General features: G+C 33.7%; 1 protein-coding gene across 1 annotated transcript in view; it reads left to right on the top strand.

Annotated features, from left to right (window-relative positions):
- Positions 1-3,019: 3,019 nt before the first annotated feature.
- Positions 3,020-22,984, top strand: part of LOC131855431 (uncharacterized) — a 32,994-nt gene continuing 13,029 nt past the window's right edge. Inside the window, exon 1 of the mRNA XM_059206706.1 lies at positions 3,020-3,438. Coding sequence (XP_059062689.1) covers positions 3,315-3,438 — 124 coding nt within the window. The 5' untranslated portion in view covers positions 3,020-3,314. The remainder of the gene's footprint in view (positions 3,439-22,984) is intronic.

The raw sequence follows: 22,984 nt of genomic DNA, 5'->3' as shown, positions 1-22,984 counted from the left end.
TATACCGAACTGGAGGGTGGGAAAAAATTAGAATTATAATGTAAAAAATTTAACGTTCATAATCGGCTAAAATGTCCTACATGAATAAATAATTATTGAATTTTGATATGATATGTACAAAAGTGAACTTTTAACTATTCTTGAGAATAGTTAAAAGTTAAGTTAAGTAGCTTGCTTTATAAGATGTTACTGTTAAAGTAAGTCGGCCTTTGAAATGTATTATTTAAATAGCTTTAATGCCATAAAAAACGTAATAAATAAGATGACAAAATTAAAGAATGATACCAGTGGGAAACGACCGCATTGCTATACTCATATGATCGGTGTCAAATAAATAAAATGGTCAATTGAGAACAAAATGCGATTGTCACTATGTTGTTATCACTAAAAACTGAGATAAAATTTTTATCTTTCCACGCATCACTCAGTTCCTATTCAATTCTTCACTAATTAATTGTTTTAAACATCTCAGAGTGAAGAAAAGTTAATTTAAAAATGATTAACGTAATTATTGCAATGTCCATGTTGATTAGTACGTGTTTTTTAATCATCATAATTTACTTCTTTGTTATATTGTGTGTTATATCTTTTAAGACAAGTGAGTATGTTTATTTTTACCGTTTGAAGTTTCGTGTAATTTTCCACAGATGTCAAAACGTACGACGTTTTCATTACGTTATGCTATTTACTTTTTTACGCTATTTGACAATTGTTTTTAAGTGTTTACATATAGCATATTGTTTTTTTTTATGCGTAAATGCATATAACATACCATTATAGAGAAATCTCAACTGATATGTTTATTACTTTAGCATTTGATAAGGTTTAGAATAGAATAGAAAATCATTTATTCAAATAAACTTACATTGAAGCACTTTTGAATAGTCATCACATTTTTTTAATCTACCGCTCATTTGGAAAGCTGTGTCATCACAAGAAGAACGAGCAAGAAACTTGCGTGTTGCTCTTTTAAATAATTTTATTGTTACTTTACACTTTTAAGTTGAAGTGTGTGAATACAAACTACCAATTAGCACAAACTCAACTAGAAAAAATATAAAACCAACAGGTTAAACAATAAGAGGAAATCAGTCATAGTGATTAGAGCAGACCAGTCCCTACAAGAAGTACCCGTTCACGAGTATGACGGATGAGCCAGTCATTTAGGTGACGTTTAGGGGTTGCTACCCCGACTTACAACGTAAAGTATTGTTTGCTGGCAGCTTGTCTACCATTATTTTTATAAACGTGGTATTTGATATATCTGTTTTTTATATATCACTTTTGACTAACCGTTCGTTAGTTTTATAGGTTTATACACATTTATAACTATTATTTGATTTATAATAAGATAAAATAGTCGTTGTGTTCCCGCCTCCATAAAAAAAGTATAAATTACGTACATAAATTACGTGAGGTGTTTTTTTTTTCTGTGCCTCTCTCCCCCTCTGGTGAGATGTCATGAGATTTTATTCATATGGGAGAGAGCCCCATCCCCCAATCTCACTTGAGATATTTCAAAAAGTGGCTTTATTAGGTCAACGCATTGGATTGTTATTGTAAAAAGAAAAACATAATACTTTCTAAAATAAAAGTAGCCGAAAAGTTACTCTTTATTACATTAGCTACCTGCCAAAAAAGTCCCGTCAAAATCGGTCCAGCCATTTCAGATATTAACCGGAACAAACAGACAGACAAAAATTGTAAAAAATGTTATTTTGGTGTATGTACCGTGTTTATATTCATATGCATATGGTAAAAAACGGTTATTTCAATATTACAAACAGACACTCCAATTTTATTTATATGTATAGACTAGTTAAGACTAGTAATCAATATTGTTGAGAGTTATAAGTGTAATAAGCATGTACAATCTGGATTAAATGGACCGAAATAGTATAATTTTTTTTAACTTATCCATGACAAAAATTTCCAGGGATTATATTTTTTAATTCTGAAAAGAGAAAAAGAAATATATTAATAGAAAAAAAGTTATTTAATTTTCAAAATGTAAAGTGACTTGATGGCCACCCTGTACCACCGCAACTGATGTAGTGGTCGCTTTGAGAGGTTTAGAACCCTCATTTTTTAAACTTAAAAAATTTATTTATGTTAAATTATATATTGATATCATAGTTAATTTTGGTTTTTCACCAGGATGTTTTGAGCTCATGCTCATCTAATTATCTCCACTGGTGCCCCGCCAGCGTAAACCGTTAGCGCAGGCGGGTGCACCATTCCATTAGTATCCATAAAAAAACTATACTAATATCATACTAATCTTTATCATTACATACTATAAAAAAAGTCATTGTCGCTGTCTGTCCGTCCCTAAATCTTTAAAACTACGCAACGGATTTTGAAGCGATTTTTTTTGTAAACCTAAAAATTAACTATTTAACTTAACAATTTCCATACAACCTTTTATTTCCTCTTTCAACCACATACAAACTTTTTTCGCATTAAATAGTAGCCTATGTTATATTATTGTTTTTATTTAAATGTAATTTGGTCCACATACAATGTAGATAATCGTCCCTAAGAAGGGGTCTAAGCTAGACTATATATGGACCAAATTTCATTTAAATCGGTTCAGTAGTTTTAGCGTGAACGCGGGACATACAGACAGACTATTTTATAACAATTGGAAGGATTAGTCAATCGCCAGAGGTAGGTGACGGGGTGTCATTAGGTAAACCTTCGTATTACTGATCAGTCAGCGACTTACGTTGACTTCAAGTCAGTTGGCATTTAGAGCGTGCATGAACATGTAGTTTCTGTTGTTCTATTATATTTAAGAAAGGAAAACGTTTCATTAGCGAGTTTCAGAACAGACTGAACACGTTTCGAAATTCAAAATTTAAAACAACATTGTTGTGCCGAAGTGTTATGAATTATTCAATTTAATTATATAAATATAAAAGCGTTTTAATGGAAAATTTATTTTATACATTTATATATAATTAGTAATTTGTTAATTAATAACTTTTTTGTGTTATCACGACCTAATTACGAAACCTCTAATTCATTATACCATCAAACGATTAATGATTTTTTGAATTTGTTCTTTTCTAACCAACCATTTTGTTAATTTGAAAGAGTGAGACAAAATTGTTGTTGTTAAAATGAATTTACACACCCGTCAAACAATTCTGAATATAAATGTATCATTAAATGATACAGATTAATGAATAATATAGTCGTGTGTATATAAAAACAATATAGCGATATAAGAATTGAATTTCCAGTCTACAGATTATAAAAAGTATATGATAAGATATACATTCAAAAGATAATTTACATGTGTGGATACGATGTGTTTTGTTAATGTGACATCAAAAATGGATGTTGTTGGCACTGTTATGGTAGCTGCGTTCATTGTTATGTGTTTATATTTATTTTGGATGTGGTTTTGCTTCGGAACGTGTGTTATAAGACGTAAGTTATATATATTTATTTTTATATAAATCATCTTTAGCCTAAAAAGTGCCTAATCATTTAAAACGTCGATGCGATAAGTCTTCATTATTTATTTTGTTTTTTTTTATACTACTATGGTAGGAAACAGGCATACGGCCGATCTGATGGTGAATGGTTACCGTAGCCTATGGACGCCTGATACACCAGGGGTCACGTGCGCGTTGCTGACCCTTCTTCTTCTTATTCGCTTCATTCTTGTCAGAACTGCCGCACAACAGCTCGTCATTTGTCTCTACTGTTTGCCATTCTGGTACACTCGTGGAGTGATCTATTGCTGCTTTGATTTGGTCGGTCCATCGCATGGGTGATCGTCCACAGGGTCTAGTACCATCAACTCTACCCTGTATGAAAGGTCGCTCTATGGATGCGTCGTTTTTTCGTGAAACGTGACCGAAGAAGGTAATATTGCGTGATTGTGTTGCTGATAGACGCTGTGTAATGCCGAATTCTTCGAGTATAGAAACGTTTTACCGTGCTGACCTTTAAGAAACCTTAATATACCCTTCTTGAAGAACCCCATGCTGTAGTCTCGTGAGGAAACCTCGGCAGGAAGTTCATTCCACAACCATATTTCCACATTTACTTATTTAATAGTAACTTCGTCTGCATCACACTTACTTGACATTAATAATTATACTATCTGACCCGGAAAACGTTGTTTTGCCTTAAAATAAAAAAATAAATTAGGGGTGGACTACCCCTAACATTTAGGGGGATGAAAAATAATATAAATGTTGGCCGATTCTCAGACCTACTCAATACGCTCCTTACTAATATTATAAAAGCGAAAGTAACTCTGTGTCTGTCTGTCTGTCTCGCTTTCACGGCAAAACTACTGAATCGATTTAAATGACATTTGGTACACAGATAGTCTAGACCCTGAGAAAGGACATAGGCTACTTTTTAATGCGAAAAAGGGTTGTAAGGGGTTGAAAGGGGAGAAGCAAGGTTGTATGGATGAATTGTCATTTTAAAAATTATTAACTTATTTTTTAGGCTGTTGATTGACTTGGATAGCATTATATATGGATATTCGTAATATTTGAAGCTACAAAGATGATTTTTTTATTTGGTTATTATTGTGTTAGATTATTAATTGATTATTTGGTCACTATTTTATGCGGACGAAGTCGCGGGTACAGCTAGTAATTCATAAAGTTACATGCACCTACATGAATCTAGGCCAGTCACAAATTGGTTGATTGCTACTCAGTCACATCCTCTACAATTTAAAAATTCATTCATATATTCATTCAATATTGCGTTTCTATTCATTGGATTATTGCATCTCGTTCATTCAATCCGTAACATACCGAAGGATATACTTGACGACCTCGGTGGTCTAGCGGTCTGACACACCGCTTTACTTCCGATGGTCGCGGGTTCGATTCCTCGCATGGCACAAACATTTGAATTCATGAGTATGAATGTTTGTATTCTATGTATAATATGTTTTTATTTACAAAAAAATGGATCCATGTATTTATATCAGTTGTCTATTTCCTATAATACAAGCTCTGCTTAGCTTGGGACTAGATGGCGCTGTGTGAATTGTCCTGAGATATTATTATTATTATTACGAAATACAATAAAAAGTCAGTGTTACTGTTGTAAATAATAATATTGATATCATTCTGAAATTCATCACAATCATTGATACATCTAGTTTCTAAATGACTAACGTTATGACTCATTAAGAAATTCATTAAATGAATAATCAAACTTTTCAAGAATCCATAAAAAATATCCGTTTTTAAAATGATGATTTTAATAAATATATTTTTAATTGATTGCAATGACAAACAAATTAACTGGTGGTAAAAGGTAGCCATAGTTCAAAAAGCTGTCTCATCACAAGAAGAACGAGCAAGAAACTTGTGTGTTGCTCTTTTAAATAATCCTTGTAAGTTTACATTTACAAGTCGAAACGTGTGAATACAAACTACCAACCAGCACAAATTTATTAGGGTCAAATATAAATATACAATAAGATTAAATCAGTCGTAGTGATTAGAGCAGACCAGTCCCTACAAGCAGCACTCGTTCACGAGTATGACGGATGATAACAAAGATTATCTCATTATCTCATTCAATATCGATTTAACTGGTATCATATCCGAACGATATTACCTGTTTAGGTTTATAAGTAACTAAGTTGAGTTTCTATATATAAATGTTTATGACAACCTTCTTTCAACCTATTTCACCCCCCCCCCCCCTCCTCCTGATCGATCCCTATCGAACGAACCCCTAGTGGTGCCCTCAGACTAAAGTCATATCCGTCAATTCAAAAGTCCTTCCTTTGGTTTGGACCATCTGCACTGCCCCCTATCGTCCGGTGAAGCTGGGCCAGCTGCGGCCAACAGCATGAGTAGTCCGAAAAAAGCATTGTCACATATAGACGACACTTTGCAAAGTCTTTAAACTGCAACACTCCAGTGAAAGTACCAGGATAATATAAAGGTATAGAAAGCAAGTGGTCAGATTTCCGCTCCATAAGTCCTTCCTTTGGTTTGGAGTGCCATCTGCACTCGCGCCCTATCGTCCGGTGAAGCTGTAAAGGACAGCTACGGCCAGCATTAGAGTAGTCCGAAAAAAACTCACTACTTTATACTTTCACTAGCTGTCCCGGTAAACGTTATTTTTAAATATATAAATGTTGCCATTAAAAAATAGGGATTGGTGGTTGTCTACGCCCAAATAAATATCACGATACGGTTGGCAACACTGAACGAGTGATCTCTCTATGCAGCTAATAACAAACAATAAAATACCTTGAACTTGTGAAAATTTAGGGTTGTATGTATTTTTTAATGGCACATAATAAAAAAATAAAAATACTTTTTATCGAAAAACTGAAAAAAAAATTTTGGGGTGAGCCAACCTTCGCACTTAGAAGTATAAAAATTGTTATAACCCTATTTCTAGCTCTACTGAATAAACTGTGACGCGAGAATTTTATATATTAGATTAATAATAAATAAGTAAAAAAATAAATAAATAACTCTGGACAATTAACACATCGCCATCTAGACCCACTGTAAGCAGAGCTTGTGTTATGAGTTCGGAATGATTTCGAGATGAGAACTGACAAGAAACTCAGCTCGTAATCTTTTCAAAGAAATGTTGTATATGTTTAAAATAATACAGATACATTTTTAAATTCAAATTTGGGTGAATTATTCAAATTTAATCTAGTTAATAATGATATCCCATCAAAAACATAAATGTGAAATGATAGCCGAGTTTAATATTATGATATATGCCTTGATTGTTGACTTCTACGACAAAAGAGATGAGATCTAAATGGGTGCCAAGTTCAATGGTCTGTCCTGAAATATATTTATAACAATATAAAATATCATTTCTTCTTATAACTTAGGATAATATACTGTAGCCTAAGGATATTCACCTAATTACCTATCTGCATGCCAAATTTGAACTTCCTAGGTCATCTGGAAGTGGGTTATAATTTTGATATAGTTGATCAGTGATAAAAATGACGATATTTGGACGTTAATATTTAAATAACCGTTTGAGATATATCTATGAAATTTGGAACACATATTTATCTCGCACATATTAAGTCTCAATATATGAACCAAATTTGACAGGTTTATGTGAAAGAGTTTTTGAGTTATGAGGGGGTCAAAAGTGGCTCCAAATGGTTCGTGTAAATACACACACGGCGCTGCTCGCCAGTTCTCTTACTTGAAACTCGGCTTGACACGCTACCGCGTGTCTAGATTTATAGTCACGACCTGCATACTATAACAGCTGATTTTCTGTATAACTCTTTACTTAAATTGAAAAATTGGTCCCTGTTCCTGATCGAATCTAGCACAAAGGACTTCTCGAGCAATTTAGCTCGGATATGCTGTCAGCGGTATGAGAATCATTGAGCCGGGTTCGAGGCGGGGCAATTTAATTTAATAACTAGCTGTACACGCGACTTCGTCCGCGTGGAATTTAACTTTATTTTTCTAAAATAAAAGTAGCCTAAGTTACTCCTTATTACATCAGCTACCTGCTAAAAAAGTCCCGTCAAAATCGGTCCAGCCATTTAAGAGATTAGCCGGAACAAACAGACAGACAGAGAAAAATTGGAAAAATGTTATTTTGGTGTATGTACCGTGTTTATATTCATATGCATGTAGTGTTACTGGCCGCTTGTCTACCATTCTTTTTATTAACTTTATATTTTTTATATAAATTTTTTATATGTCACTTTTGACTAACATATTGTTTTGTTACTTTCCCTCGCTGTGAGCCCTTTTGGGAAGAATACACATTTTTACTAGTATTTAGTTTTTATTAAAATAGTAGTTGTGTTCCCGCTCCAGTAACACGTAGTAAGAAACTGTTATTTCAATATTACAAACAGACACTCTAATTTTATTTATATGTATATAGACTAGCTGACCTGTGCAACTTCGTCTGCGTCACACTTACATGACATTTGTCGTACTATTTCGCAAGTTATATCTTTTTAAATTATAGTCTATATGTTATTGTATGGATCTGAGTGCTGGTCCGTAAAGGCGACGGATGAAAGACGACTGCATGCAACTGAAACGCGAATGTTGAGGTGGATGTGTGGTGTGACAAGAATGGACAAGATAAGGAATGAATACATTAGAGGAAGTATGAAAGTGGCGCCGGTGTCGGAGAGGTTGAAGAGTAATCGTCTATCGTGGTATGGACAGGTAATGCATAGGAATCAAGATCATATAATAATATAAATTCCAATTGTCTCTATATTCACGGTAATGACGACGGCAATCTGTATATTATGTATGTATTTACAAAAAAATATCTAAGTATTTATATCAGTTTGATTTGGTCTAGTACCGCATAACACAAGCTCTGCTTATTACCTAGATATAAAATTAAACTGATTAAGTGATTTTCAGGTCATTTGTATTCAACTCTACTAAACATGGGAAAGGCAAGGTGCTAAACCTTTAAGGTTCTTGGCGTTGATATATCCAGTGACGTTCAGTTTTGCGGTCATTTGGAAGACAAGGCTAAAATAGCCTCATAAAAGCTTGGTGTGCTCAGTAGAGTGAGACGGTATTTCACGGCGGCCCATCGCTTGCAATTATACAAGGCGCAGATCCGGCCGCATATGGAATACTGTTCTCATCTCTGGGCGGGAGCACCACTATACCAATTACTTCCATTTGACCGCATTCAGAACCGAGCAGCCAGAATCATTGGTAATCAACGTCTATGTGACAGACTCGACCCATTGGCTTTGCGGCGAGATATTGTCTTTGTCGAGATATTGTATCTCTGTACCGCATATATCACGGGGAGTGTTCTGAGGAATTGTTCGGATTAATACCAGCTGCTGAGTTTCACCACCGTACCACCCGCCAGAAACTGAAATACCATCCTGATCATCTGGATGAATGGAGGTCTTCCACAGTGCGGTTTTCTAGAAACTTTTTGCCTCGCACAATCACATTGTGGAATCACCTTCCAGCAATGGTATTTCCGATACGATATTGAAACCTTCAAGAAAAGAGCTTATTCCTTTTTAAAAGGCCGACAACGTACTTGTAATTCTCCTGGTGTTGCGGGTGCTCATGGGCGGCGGTAATCACTTACCATCAGGTGAGCCGCACGCTCGTTTGTCCCTTGTGTTATAAAAAAAAACCGCTAGACCAAGATAAACTAACGTATTACGTGCTAACGGTATCAACTTATCACGATCCTGATTTGGTGGATTAAATTCAGGCAACGTTATATCATTGGCCGTCAGTATCAGTTCGGTGTCTAATTGCGCCCTTATCAATATTTATTGATAAGTCTACGTAGCTTTTTATACGAGCACCAGTTGGTGTATGGATTTCTGTGACGTGGTTTCTAATTTAGTCTGTGCATTTCTTGTGTGAACTATGAGTAACGTCACTGGAGCTCTTATTTTTATGACCGTTAACATCTTAATCATTTGGATTATTTATGGAATTGCCGTCAAATGTTTCGGTAAGTGCTTTGGTAGTCGATGTAGCCAGGTGATTGGTTTTCTCTTCTCTTCTCTGTCTGTCTTTGACGATTTCGGTGGTCTAGCGGTAGCACACCGCTTTACGTCCGATGGTCGAGATCGATTCCTCGCACGCACAAACATTTATATTCATGAGTATGATTGTTTGTATCGGTTTCGGTGTTTTATATATGTAATATGTATGTATATACGAAAAAAAAATATCTATGTATTTGTATCAGTTATCTAGTAACACAAGCTTCAGCTAGCTTAACTTGGGGCTAGATGGCGCTGTGTGAATTGTCCTGAGATTATTATTATTATTTCTCCCAAAATTTGGTCAAATTACTCCCCAGAATTCATATTTTGTAAATTTTCCCTAATTTTACCTAATTTAGGCTTATTGTATCACTTTTTACCGGAAAAGTTGTTCTTTTATTTATGCACTATATTGCACCAGATATAGAAAGATATTAATTAATATAAACATATATATATACATACAATCATAAGTACGAAAAGTGGTCCTATCGCTAATCAATCTTTCACAGACAACCTTTAGATAGAAAAGATTAGGTGGTGCACATAACAACACAACTAACATATATATACATGTATACATAAGTACATTATTGTACATACCTACACAGACATACATAAACTTAATAATACACATTTCCATTGAAAGTTAAAGGAAAGAAAGTGACTATAAGAAAAGAATATAGAAAAAGTAGAACTGAAGGGAAAGGATTACATTTTACTGATACATTAAAGCTAGCAAGAGATTGAGAAGATCAATAGAAGTGGGAAGCTGTTTCCTAACGGTTGGACAGAAAAAGATTTTGAATAAAAAGAAATAGAGAGATAGTTTACGTTACGCAAAGAATGACAACTGAGGATAATGAGGGTCATTGAGAAATAGGAATCAATTTTTAAGGTAATCTGGGACAGGGTTAAAAAGAATGCTATAAAGACTGGATATGTAAATTGCCACAAAGACGGATTTGGAGGTACTTGAGTTGAATACGAAACTGGGAAATGCAGCAAATATATAGCAGGAGTCAGCGTAATCAAGGATTGGGAGCTAGGATTGTGTAAGTACAATTTTGGTGTCGAGAGGAATGAAGTTGCGCAATCTGTCCAAGTTGTATTCTTGTTATTACAGTCTATAGTTACGTGTGGTGCTCCCTTTCTTCCCACTCACAAATCAACAACTTCAATTTTTCCCTATACGTTTGTTCCATCCAAATTTTCTAAATTGGCACCAAATCCATCTAAATTTCTATCAATTTGGCATCACTGCTGTAGCCTATTGCACATGGTACATATTATGAAAAAATATCTATTATCTTTACATGGTCTCTCGGATTAGGGTGCTCGGGCTAGGGGCTCCTTTGGATCAGACCCTTTTTGGGTCCATAGCTTCCTCGGTTCTGGGTTTTATAGTATTTTGACCGCTATGCTACCCGGTAGTTACTCCACTGAATTACTACAACGTTATTTTGTTATTTATAGTTAACTTCGCTTCTACGGGTCTCAAATTCAAGAATTATACTATATCTAATCTATCTATCTATCTAATTAGTTCCGGGACATTTGAATTTAAAGGTCAGATAAGATCTCTTAGATCAAATCAACATATCTTTATTCATTTAAGTCTATTAGACTCTTATGATAGATCAAATCTACCGGAGTTCTTACTAGCTAAGAAGAACTAACAAGAAACTGAGCTCTTATTCTTTTCAAATGAATCTGTATATGATTACAAAATGTGTATATTCAATAAGGGAAAATATAATGACCGGCATACGGTATTTGCTCTCTCACTCTATGTCCAAATTTCTCTCTCTGTCTCTTTCATTCTCAAGTCTCAACCCATTTTCCCAGTTTATCATATGCTATTGTTCTCTCTCTCTCTCTCTGTCCAACTCATGTTCCAAGTTTATCTGGGGTCGGGTCTCCTTGTACATCTGCGCCAGAGAACTCTAATCTCGGTTGTCCTGGTCCCTTTGGTTCTTAATATTGTTTCACCAGTGGCGCGCCTGCTACTATTGCATTATTGTCAAAAACAAGTAATATAATCAGTAGCTGTAACCCGAAGAGACCAGTTAAACTTAACTAGTACTTATTAGTCGTAACCCTAGATCCCATAGTCACACTTAACTAGTACCTGCTTCATGTTAATAATATTTTTGTTTTCATTGTTAGATAACGTTATAACTTCAAGAGGGGTAGGGATTGCATTGTATCAATGACGTACAGACAACAACTCGCATTTTTTAATTATATAAATAACAGATACCTTTGTAGAAATTAATACCTAGTGTTATCATGCACATTATCATCATTGCGATTTTATCATTCATTATAATATAATATGATGTTTTTCAATAGCAAATATAGTGTATATGTGGCAACAAGAAAGATTTGCAAAATATAAATTAAAAAGTGGATTTATTGTTAAAATATATATTATATATGTATGTAGTGTGATTGTGTGAAATGTATTTAACTGTAATTGATGTATTTTGGATTACAACTACGGCAATATTACTGAGTATCGCTGTTTTAGCATTATGCGGTAAGTTTCCTTAGCTATTTATTTATTTTTTTATTTATTTAACTTTAATACACAAAAACAATGTGTACATATGGCGGACTTAACACCAAGCGGCGTTATCTACCAGGCAACCATGAGTGAACCTTCCTCTTGAATCACTCTATCTATTAAAAAAACCGCTTCAAAATACGTTGCATAGTTTTAAAGATTTAAGAATACATTGGGACGGACAGACAGCGACATTGTTTTATACTATGTATTGACTTATCATCTAAATTAATTACAACTACATACATATATAAAAATGAATTGATGTTCTTTAGTCTCGCTAAAACTCGAGATCGGCTGAACCGGTTTGGGTAATTTTATCTTAAAATATTCGTAGAACTCTAGGGAAAAAAAAAACAGTAAAATAGTAAAAACAACAATTTTATGTTCCCATACAAACTGCTGATACCTGTCAAACAGGGTGCGTTCAGGCAAAATGTATTGCGTAACTAAACTTAAAAAAACCTTTGACATCTTTTTGTATTTTCTCAGCTCAGGCCGTCCTAATTTAGATTCCTCATTTGAATTGAACGGGGGATAGATCAGATGGCCGAGTGGGAACGCCCGATTGTCTGCGCGGTATGGTGTGGTTGAGGTCGTCGTCTTCGCCGGCGAGGACGGTGTCGTGTGTGTGTCATGAAATTATGATAGTGTGGTAGGGACCGAACGAGTGGTAACGTAGGGAAGTTAACTGCCATTGCTGCCACTGCCATAAATGACATATTGTAAATTTAATATTGTAATGGGTGAAAACTGTGATCGGTGCAGCCTATGCTGTAAATAATATAATTGACGTAGTGGAGTAACCTGAAACAGTCATGCTCGCTATAAAGTTCAAACTTGTGGCGGCGTGGTGGGCCGGGTCGATGTGCTCCCTCAAATATGGTTGAGTACAATGATGGCTGGCTCATACGTCATACTCGTGAACGGGTGCTGCTTGTGGGGACTGGTCTGTTCAGGTTGTGAACACTGATTAAATTTTTTGTTCTTTGCGATAGCATATGCTGGTGGTCACACTATTCTCCCAAATTTGAATTTTAATAACTGTATTTATCATAATTTATTTGTACAACATTTATTGAAAAAAAATACGAGCTGAGTTTCTTCTCATCTTCGTCAGTTCTTCTCATCTCGATATCATTCCGAACTGACGGTAGATTTGACATATCATAAGAGTCTGTAATAGACCTACATGAATAAAGATATTTTGAATTTGAATTTGAATTGTGGGATCGTCAGAATCAATAAGAATATTAAAATACACGTGTTAGTTTAAATAAATTAAATGTGTTTGTCTGTTTATGTGTGTTTGAGTGTGTGAGTTGGGTATGACGATTAGGGCATACGGTTGAGGAAATTAGCCGACCACAGACAATGAGGTAAATGGGAAACTACCATGGGAATTATGTTAACTGTTACTCATAAACTTTTTACGGATATGATGGGTGATTATGTTAATAATTTTAAACGAGTCATTATCATCATCATCATTGCCTCGGCTTTATCCCATGCGAAGCCGGGGCGAGTAGTTAGTATATTATAAAATAATAAAACAACAAAGGGCAGGGGAAGGCCGAAAAAGAGATGGATGGACTGTGTGTGAGAGATGATATGGTAAGAAAGGGAGTAAATAACGAGATGACTGCGAACAGAGATGAATATATTACGACATATATAACATATTACGACGACAACAAATATATAGGATAAGGAAGAAACAGATGATGAATAAAAAAACAAACTTTTTTTTATTTATCACTTCAATAATGACTGACTTTTTTAAAAAAACAAATGACCTTATAGTGTCATCTATACATATAAATAAAATTGTAGTGTCTGTTTGTAATATTGAAATAACCGTTTTTTACTATATGCATATGACTATAAATACGGTACATACATCAAAATAACACTTTTTACCATTTTTGTCTATCTGTCTGTTTGTTCCGGCTTGTCTCTGAAATGGCTGGACAGATTTTGACGGGACTTTTTTTGGACAGGTAGCTGATGTAATAAGGAGTAACTTAGGCTACTTATATTTTAGAAAAATAAAGTTAAATTCCCCGCGGACGAAGTCGCGTGTACAGCTAGTATATCATAAAAAGGAGGTTCCTAATTCGGATGTATTTTTTATAGTTGTTAATTCTAAAACGATAAACAAACGTATTTTCTTTCGGTTCAGACCTAAAACGCCTGATATTCTTTAATAGCAAGAAGATGCACTGACTAGTCGCATTCGCAAATAATTGCATTGAGTGCTATTTGTAGGGACTGGTCTGCTCTAATCACTATGACTGATTTCCTCTTATTAATTGTTTAATCAGTTTGTCGGATATTTAATATTTTATCTATTTGAGTATTTAATTGAATTAGTGCTAATTGATAGTTTCTATTCACACACTTCAATTACAATATGTAAAGTAAGAATAAAATTATTTAAAAGAGCAACACGCAGGTTTCTTGCTCGTTCTTCTTGTGATGAGACAGCTTTCCGAATGAGTGGTAGATTAAACAAATGTGATGACTATTCAAAAGTGCTTCAATTATAAGTTTATTTCTATTCTATTCTATTCTTAAAATCTGGGTTTCATTAGAAGCGCCATTATCAATATATCTTATATATAAAATTCTCGTGTCACAGTTTTCGTTCCCATACTCCTCCGAAACGGCTTGACCGATTCTCATGAAATTTTGTGAGCGTATTGAGTAGGTCTGAGAATCGGGCAACATCTATTTTTCATCCCCCTAAATGTTAGGGGTAGTCCACCCCTAATTTTTTTTTACTCAAAATTTTTAGTAGTTATTTTTTTATGATACAACATACAAAAATACATACAATCCTAAATTTTCACCTTTCTATCATCAACCCCTATTTTTTTATAGCTTTATTAATTTATATGGCAAAACAACGTTTGCCGGGACAGCTAGTAATATATATAACTCAAAGGTGACTGACTGACATAGTGATCTATCAACGCTCAGCCCAAATCACTGGACGGATCAGGCTGAAATTTGGCATGTAGGTAGATGTTATGACGTAGGCATCCGCTAAGAAAGGATTTTGATTAATTCTACCCCCAAGGGGATAAAATAGGGGATGAAAGTTTGTATAAAACTTTGTCAATTTTAAACCGATCGGGCTGAGACTTTGCATACATAAAGCTACTATGACGTAAGCATCCCCTAAGAAAGGGGGAAAAATAAATTCCACCCCTAAGGGTATAAAATAGGGGATGAAAGTTTGTATAAATCTTAGGTTTTCGACTGATTGAACTGAAATTAAAAATTTAAGCTATTATGATGAAGACGTTCACTTAAATAGGATTTTGATGAATTCAACCCCCATGGGGACAAAATAAGGGATTATGCAGGATGTAAATGTATTAGTTTGAACCTATCAACACCTAATGGAACGAATAAATTGAGAAAACAAAATAAATTTTAGTTCTAAATGTTGACAATAGATTAGTTAAGAATATTGTGTACAAACAAGTTTTGTAGGCCCTAATTTTTTACACACGCTGAACAAAAGTAAAGCTGCAAAAACTATACCTAATTAATAATAATACATCTTAACGCGAGCGAAACCGCGGGCAAGAGCTAGTGTTATATAAGACACTTTCCTTTCTTTTTTATTTTTAAAAACTACGTCGTTTATAAACCGAATTAAAACAAAAGGAAAACGGTATGCTCTCAGATTGGTCGCATTTCTTCTCGTAGTCGTTATGTTATTTTTTTTGTTCATTCAAGGTTTGTTTGTTATGCGTATGTACGTCTGTATCCTTAATTCCAAGAATGCGATTCTCTTATCACAAAATATTATCTATGATTAATAAAAAAAAATATTACTTATCATTCTATTATTTGTCATTTATATTGTATTCATCGAATAATTACCAAGTTTCAATACGCGGTGGTGCCTTAAAATTGCATTGTTTAAAAAGCAAAACTTTATCAAAATGAGCGTAGCCGGTATCTTGTTTACTACAATGATGGTTATGTTGTTTGTTATATTAATGGGTTTGGAGCACTTGGGTGGTAAGTTTTTTTTATATAACTAACTAATTATCTGTACCCGCGACGTCTTACGCGTTGAATTTAAGTTAATACCATACGTTTTTTTATTGTCAGAAAAAGTTGGCAACCCTAAGTGGATTGTTTGGCTGAAAGGAAATTTCCAAGGCCGTAAAATGCTTAATAAAAAAAAACATTAATATAACCACAGATAACATAATATTATATAACGTATCGTTATATATAACGATACGTTTAAGAAAAATTTGTTAAATCAAACAAGGTTATAACCTTGTTTGATTTAACAAATTTTTCTTAATGCCCTTGTATTGTCCATAAGAGTCAGTATATATATACAGTGGACCCGCGGTAATCCGGCCCCTGTCTAATCCGGCCCCCCTTGTAATCCGACATTGTCTATTATTTGTTATTGAATATTACTTTGACAATATACTTCAGAATGCATATACATGCATACATATATAACATAGAATCTTATCACTGGATCTGTAATTTGTCGGATTACAAGATACTCTTTTGTAAAAAATTCCGGACTATAAGCAGAGGACCCTTAAGCAGCACTCTATAATCCGACAAATACGATGGTCCGACACTGCCCTGCAAAACGTTTGTCGGATAACCGGGGTCCACTGTATATGTATATAATATAAAGAATCATCATTGGATCTATAATTTGTCGGATTACAAGGTACTCTTTTGTAAAAAAATTCGGACTATAAGGGGTCTTAGGCAGTACTCTATAATCCGACAAATTCGATAGTCCGACACTGCCCTGCATAATGATTGTCGGACTACCGGAGGTCCACTGTATTTACATTGGGAACAACCTGTTTGTAACGAATTTTTAACTATCAAGAAGAATAAACAACCTCTAACAACTAACTTTAAAATAGGAGGTCCTTTATCTGAGGTACGCGAACCTATATGCATCAACGTGCCATTTTTTCCAAAAAATGTTTAATGGGGTCATTGACGTGCCATCAAATAATTTAGACTTTCTGATTATTTGGAAAATAATAATAATAAATACTATCAAAACTCTCTATGAAATAAAGTAAACAAAAGAGGTACATTTTGGATTGTGATCTCGAAGTGTAATATAATTATAAATTCACGTATAGCGCTGCAGACTTATCTGTAGCTTCATGTTGAGCTGGTTGCCTCTTCATCATTGCGACACATGAAGCAACCTCCATTTTTTAATTTGTAATATTTATATTACTGCATTTTTTAATTTGTAAACTTTATTTCTATTTATAAAATGTCATATGTGCTATGTTTGTAATTGTTGAATAAAGCATTTATCTATCTATCTAACACATATTTGCATGAATCGTATAAATCCACCATCTACCGTCACATTTGGATAGCTTACTGAGCCTTTAAGATTTTTTTTAACTACTCTAATGCTGTTGGCCGCAGCTGGCCTTTACAGCTTCACCGGACGATAGGGGCGAGTGCAGATGGCACTCGAAACCAAAGGAAGGACTTATGGAGCGGCTGAAGGACAACTCCCGCCTGACGGATACGACTTTAGTCTGAGACCACCGCTAGGGGTTCGAACCTCGGTTCAGGCCGCCGTAATTTTGGTCCCCGGATGATCGATCGGAGGGGATTAAGAAATAAACAATATATAAATATATACTATGTATATAAAAATACAAACAGATCGAATAACTTTAATATTAAGACAGTATCTGCGCACGTGATTTCAATCACGTGTACATTTACACGCCATCTAGTGTCAATAAACGATAATAATTCAATAAACATGCGTACAGCGCCATCTGTTATTATATTAAAGAATTAATTAACAAAGTCGTGAATTGGTACTAAAATTCATGAAAGAAACTGTACTATCCTTTTGTTCTTAAATAACACGAATATTTTGTTCTTTTGTAAAGAAATTATATATTTTTTTGTACCTATATGATAATGAAATGGTGTACTGGCCTGCGTTAACGGTTTACGCTGGCGGGGCAAGGATGAAGGAAAGGATGAAGACCGATACAAACTCCGGGATAAAAAAACAGGCTGTACGTATTAAGTAGTCTGAATTAAATAAATTAATTTGAAAAAAGTTATGTATAAGTGTATAAACCTCTTTGTTGCATTGTACTATATAATATTATTAAAAAAATATATAGAAGTCATTCTTAACTGAATCATTAGATGATCTTATATATAAAATTCTCGTGTCACAGTTTTCGTTCCCATACTCCTCCGAAACGGCTTGACCGATTCTCATGAAATTTTGTGAGCGTATTGAGTAGGTGTGAGAATCGGCCAACATCTATTTTTCATCCCTCTAAATGTTAGGGGTAGTCCACCCCTATTTTTTTTTTATTTTAAGGCAAAACAACGTTTGCCGGGACAGCTAGAAAATTTATACAATTTCTTGGGGAGAAGAGGATTGTGAGTAATGTGGACTAATGACCCCATTACTAGCAATGGACCTTGTCAGATTGACCTCCACGCGGTTCCCCCTGGAAACCATCGTGATAAATTTGACAGCCTCGGTGGTCTAGTTTAGCACACCGCTTTACTATCCGATGGTCGTGGGTTCGATTCCTCGCACGGTACAAACATTTGTATTCATGAGTATGATTGTTTGTATCGGTCTGGGTGTTTTCTATGTATAATATGTATTTATTTACAAAAAAAAATGTATCCATGTATTTATATCAGTTGTCTAGTACCCATAACACAAGCTCTGCTTAGCTTGGGACTAGATGGCGCTGTGTGAATTGTCCTGAGATATGATTATTGTATTTCGTATTGGTATAGATTTAATAGTGTTAGCAGATTATTGTCGTTATCAAGGACGTTGTATAATTAAGTATATCAGTATACCTAGCTGATAACGCGATGACTCTCTATTAATCGGCAGTCGACACAAAGCTTCGGCGACAACGGACCAAATGAAGTTAGTGAAAATAAAGGACAGACATACAAAATGTATATTTATTACATAATTTACACCATCGCCGCGTTAATACTGTTCGCTATGACTTTCATTCTACTGTATCAATCACTTGGTGAGTTGCTTGTTTTAAGCAAAATTTTCTTATTTATTTATATAAGGTCCCGGAGAGAGCCTGGAGATCAGTACAGGTTCAGACAGGTTCAGTTCGACCTAGTTCAGACTCCAGACTCTGAAATTCAAATTCAAATTCAATAATCATTTATTCATATCTAGGTAGATGGGACATTTTAGCCACTTATGGACGTAATTTTTTTATATTATATTTCTTTCCCTACCGTCCAGTTCAGTATATAGATCCAATTTTTTACATTGCACTGAATAAAATATTTTTCTTTCTTTCTTTCATTCTTTCTTTCTTTCTTTCTTTCAATTGAGAATGTTACTGCTTACTGTAGCTATTTAACTTAGATCTAGATGGCGCTGTGTGAATTGTCCTGAGATTATTATTATTATCAGAAATAAGATTATTTATAATCTGATGTTTTCTATATGTATGTATGTATTTATAAACAAATTAAGTATTTGTATCGGTTGTCTAGTACTAGTGACACAAGCTTTGTTGATCTTGGGACTGGATGATGTTCTTGTACTATTATTCTATGTTAGTATTTTCTTAAATATAAATACTAACGTAATATAATACTAAATGTATATTTGCGTATTATACAGTTAGATATTCGGTAATATATCCAGGTAATAATATTATTGGCAACTGTTTAATGGCCCCAATTTACGGGCATGCAAATGTTGGGTATATTAAAATTGAAACTTGGGTATATAAAACATATAATAATAAATGTTACTATCCGTCCAACTAAACTTTTCTTGTTCTGTCATTCTTCATCCAGTTAGCTTATTCAAAATTGTTTGTAACATAATTACTTACTTAACACTCTTGTGTATTTTATATTTATATATAATAGGTATGTGTATATATGTATGTATTAGTATATAAATAAATTGTAAATTATATTATTTCTATAATTTTAAAGACAACAATACTAAACTAATTATATCATTTACATAACTTAATTATACAACTACAACCTAAAATTAAAAAGTTTAAAAAATATAATATCGTAACTAAAATATTTTTTTTTTGTTTTTTTTTTTTTTTTTTTTTTTCATCTCATGACAATTCACACAGCGCCATCTAGACCACGTTAAGCTACCTAAAGCTTGTGTTATGGGTACTAGATAACTGATACAAGTACATAGATATTTTTTTTTTTCGTAAATACATACATATTATACATGGAAAACACCCAGACCGATACAAACAATCAATACTCGTGAATACAAATGTTTGTGCCGTGCGAGGAATCGAACCCGCGACCATCGGACGTAAAGCGGTGTGCTAGACCGCTATACCACCGAGGTCGTCAATTATTAAAAGGGGTCCCTTTAGGCAAAGTTCCGAAGATACTGGCAGAGTTCCCTCTTTGAATAGCTAGACTAATATAAATTGTTTGTTTGTTTGTAATACTTTATTGTACAATAATATTATAAATAAAACGACACAATTGACTTAGAAAAAAACATGCGTACAATGGCGGACTTATCCCAGAAGAAGGATTTCTTCCTGACTGGAAGAAATCCCTCTTTTGACCTTTGAGTTACTGAGAGGAATTGCGGAGTGGTGGAAATAGGTATAATAAATAATACGCGTCACAATGATATATATACACAATAATATATATACAGAAAATTGTATTATATATACATATATATATATATATATTTATATATATATTTATATATATATATATATATATATATATATATATATATATATATATATATATATATATATACATATATATATATTTACTAGCTGTCCCGGCAAACGTTGTTTTGCCATATAAATTAATAACGCTATAAATAATGGGGTTGGTGATAGAAGGGTGAAAATTTAGGGTTAAGTATATGTATTTTTAATGACATAAAAAAAATTTGCACATAAATAAAAAAATAATGTTAGGGCTGGACAACCCTCATCACTTAGGGGTATGAAAAATATATACTAGCCGATTCTCAGACGTACTGAATATGTATATAAAATTTCATAAAAATCGGTCAAGTTTCAGAGGAGTATGGAGTATGGAGTATTTTTGTATAACTCATATTTGTGTAGGCACTTTGTTATTATAGAATTAAATAATAAAATACAGTTGAAAATACTACGCTATGATATATATATATACTAGCAATCTATCCATAATTCAAATTCAAATTAAAAAATCATTTATTCCTGTAGGACATTTTAGCCGCTTATGAACGTCAAATATTTTATACCTATTATATTTTTTCACACTATTATTTCCCGTCCAGTTCAGATTTAATTGAGAAGAACTGGCAAGAAACTCAATTGAATTACTTTTTTTAGAAGCCAGTTTATTTACATTGTACACTCATATAGGTGTCTATGTCTAACATTATAAAATAAAAATAGTTAGTTTATCTTATAAAAATAACATTGTAAATACTGGCTTTTTAAAAAACTTTTTTTTTTAAAAACTTTTTTTTATAGTTTACTAGCTGTTCTCGCGACTTCGTCCGCGTGGAATTTAACTTTATTTTTCTAAAATAAAAGTAGCCTAAGTTACTTCTAATTACATCAGCTACCTGTCATTAAAAGTTTCGTCAAAATCGGTCCAGCCATACCAGAGATGTAAAAAATGTTATTTTGGTGTATGTATCCGCATGTAACATTTCAATATTACAGACAGATATGTATAGATATAAGTCTGTCTGTAAGTTAACAAAAACTGTAAAAAATGTTATTTTGGTGTATATACCGTATTTATATTCATATGAATGTAGTAAAAGATGGTTATTTCAATGTTACAAACAGACACTCCGATTTTGTTCATATGTATAGATATAAGTCTGTCTGTAAGTTGTATAGTTTACACATGGTACGAGCTGTGTTTAGTTTAGAATTATGATTAGACAGCGCTGTGTGAATTGTCTTAAAAAAATTGCAACGCAATATACAGGGTGGGCCATAAGTCCTTAGTAATGAAAAAAATTAATTAAAATAAAACTAATTACACTATGAATAATATTTTTATTTGTAAATATAGCTAGAAAAACGGGAATTATTTTTTGTAAATAACGTCGTCCAAATGTAATCCGTTACAGTAACGGCACTCTTGCAAACGCCTTCTGAAATTGTCGATGACGAATATATATTGTACACAATATAATAAAAATTACTCCTAAAATACTGAACCCATTGCAAATTTGATTTGCACATTGTGTGCAATATAATAGAAAATTATAATTTATAAATTCGGCGGTCTAGTGGTTTAGCACACCGCTTTACGTCCGATGGTCGCAGGTTCGATTCCTCACACGGAACAAACATTTGTATTCATGAGTATGATTGTTTGTATCAGTCTGGGTGTTTTCTATGTATAATATGTATGTATTTACAAAAAATAAATCTATGTATATGTATCAGTTATCTAGTACCCGTAACACAAGCTTTAGCTAGCTTAACTTGGGTCTAGATGGCGCTGTGTGAATTGTTCTGAGATTATTATTATTATTAATATTATTTTATTCAAGAACCTTAGCCACAGCAACGCGTGGCCGGCTATAGTTATAATTATTATAATACTATATCTCGGACAATTCACACAGCCCCATCTAGTCCCAAGCTAAACAGAACTTGTGTTATAGGTACTAGATAACTGATATAAATACATATAAATAAATAAAAAAAAACATACATAATATACATCGAAAACACCAAAAAAACGCGCGACCTCCACTTGGAAACCATCGTGATAAATTCTTGATGAATTGTCACGATGTGCTAACTGACCTGACCTCATGCTCATCTTATCATCCTTCACTGGTGCCCCGCCAGCGTAAACCG

Source organism: Achroia grisella, unplaced genomic scaffold, assembly GCF_030625045.1.
Source record: "Achroia grisella isolate CSIRO2021 unplaced genomic scaffold, CSIRO_AGI_Agris_v1 utg1419, whole genome shotgun sequence".
NCBI classification, from domain to species: domain Eukaryota; kingdom Metazoa; phylum Arthropoda; class Insecta; order Lepidoptera; family Pyralidae; genus Achroia; species Achroia grisella.
The sequence above is the reverse complement of the archived record's forward strand: the minus strand, read 5'-3'. Positions and strand labels throughout refer to the sequence as shown.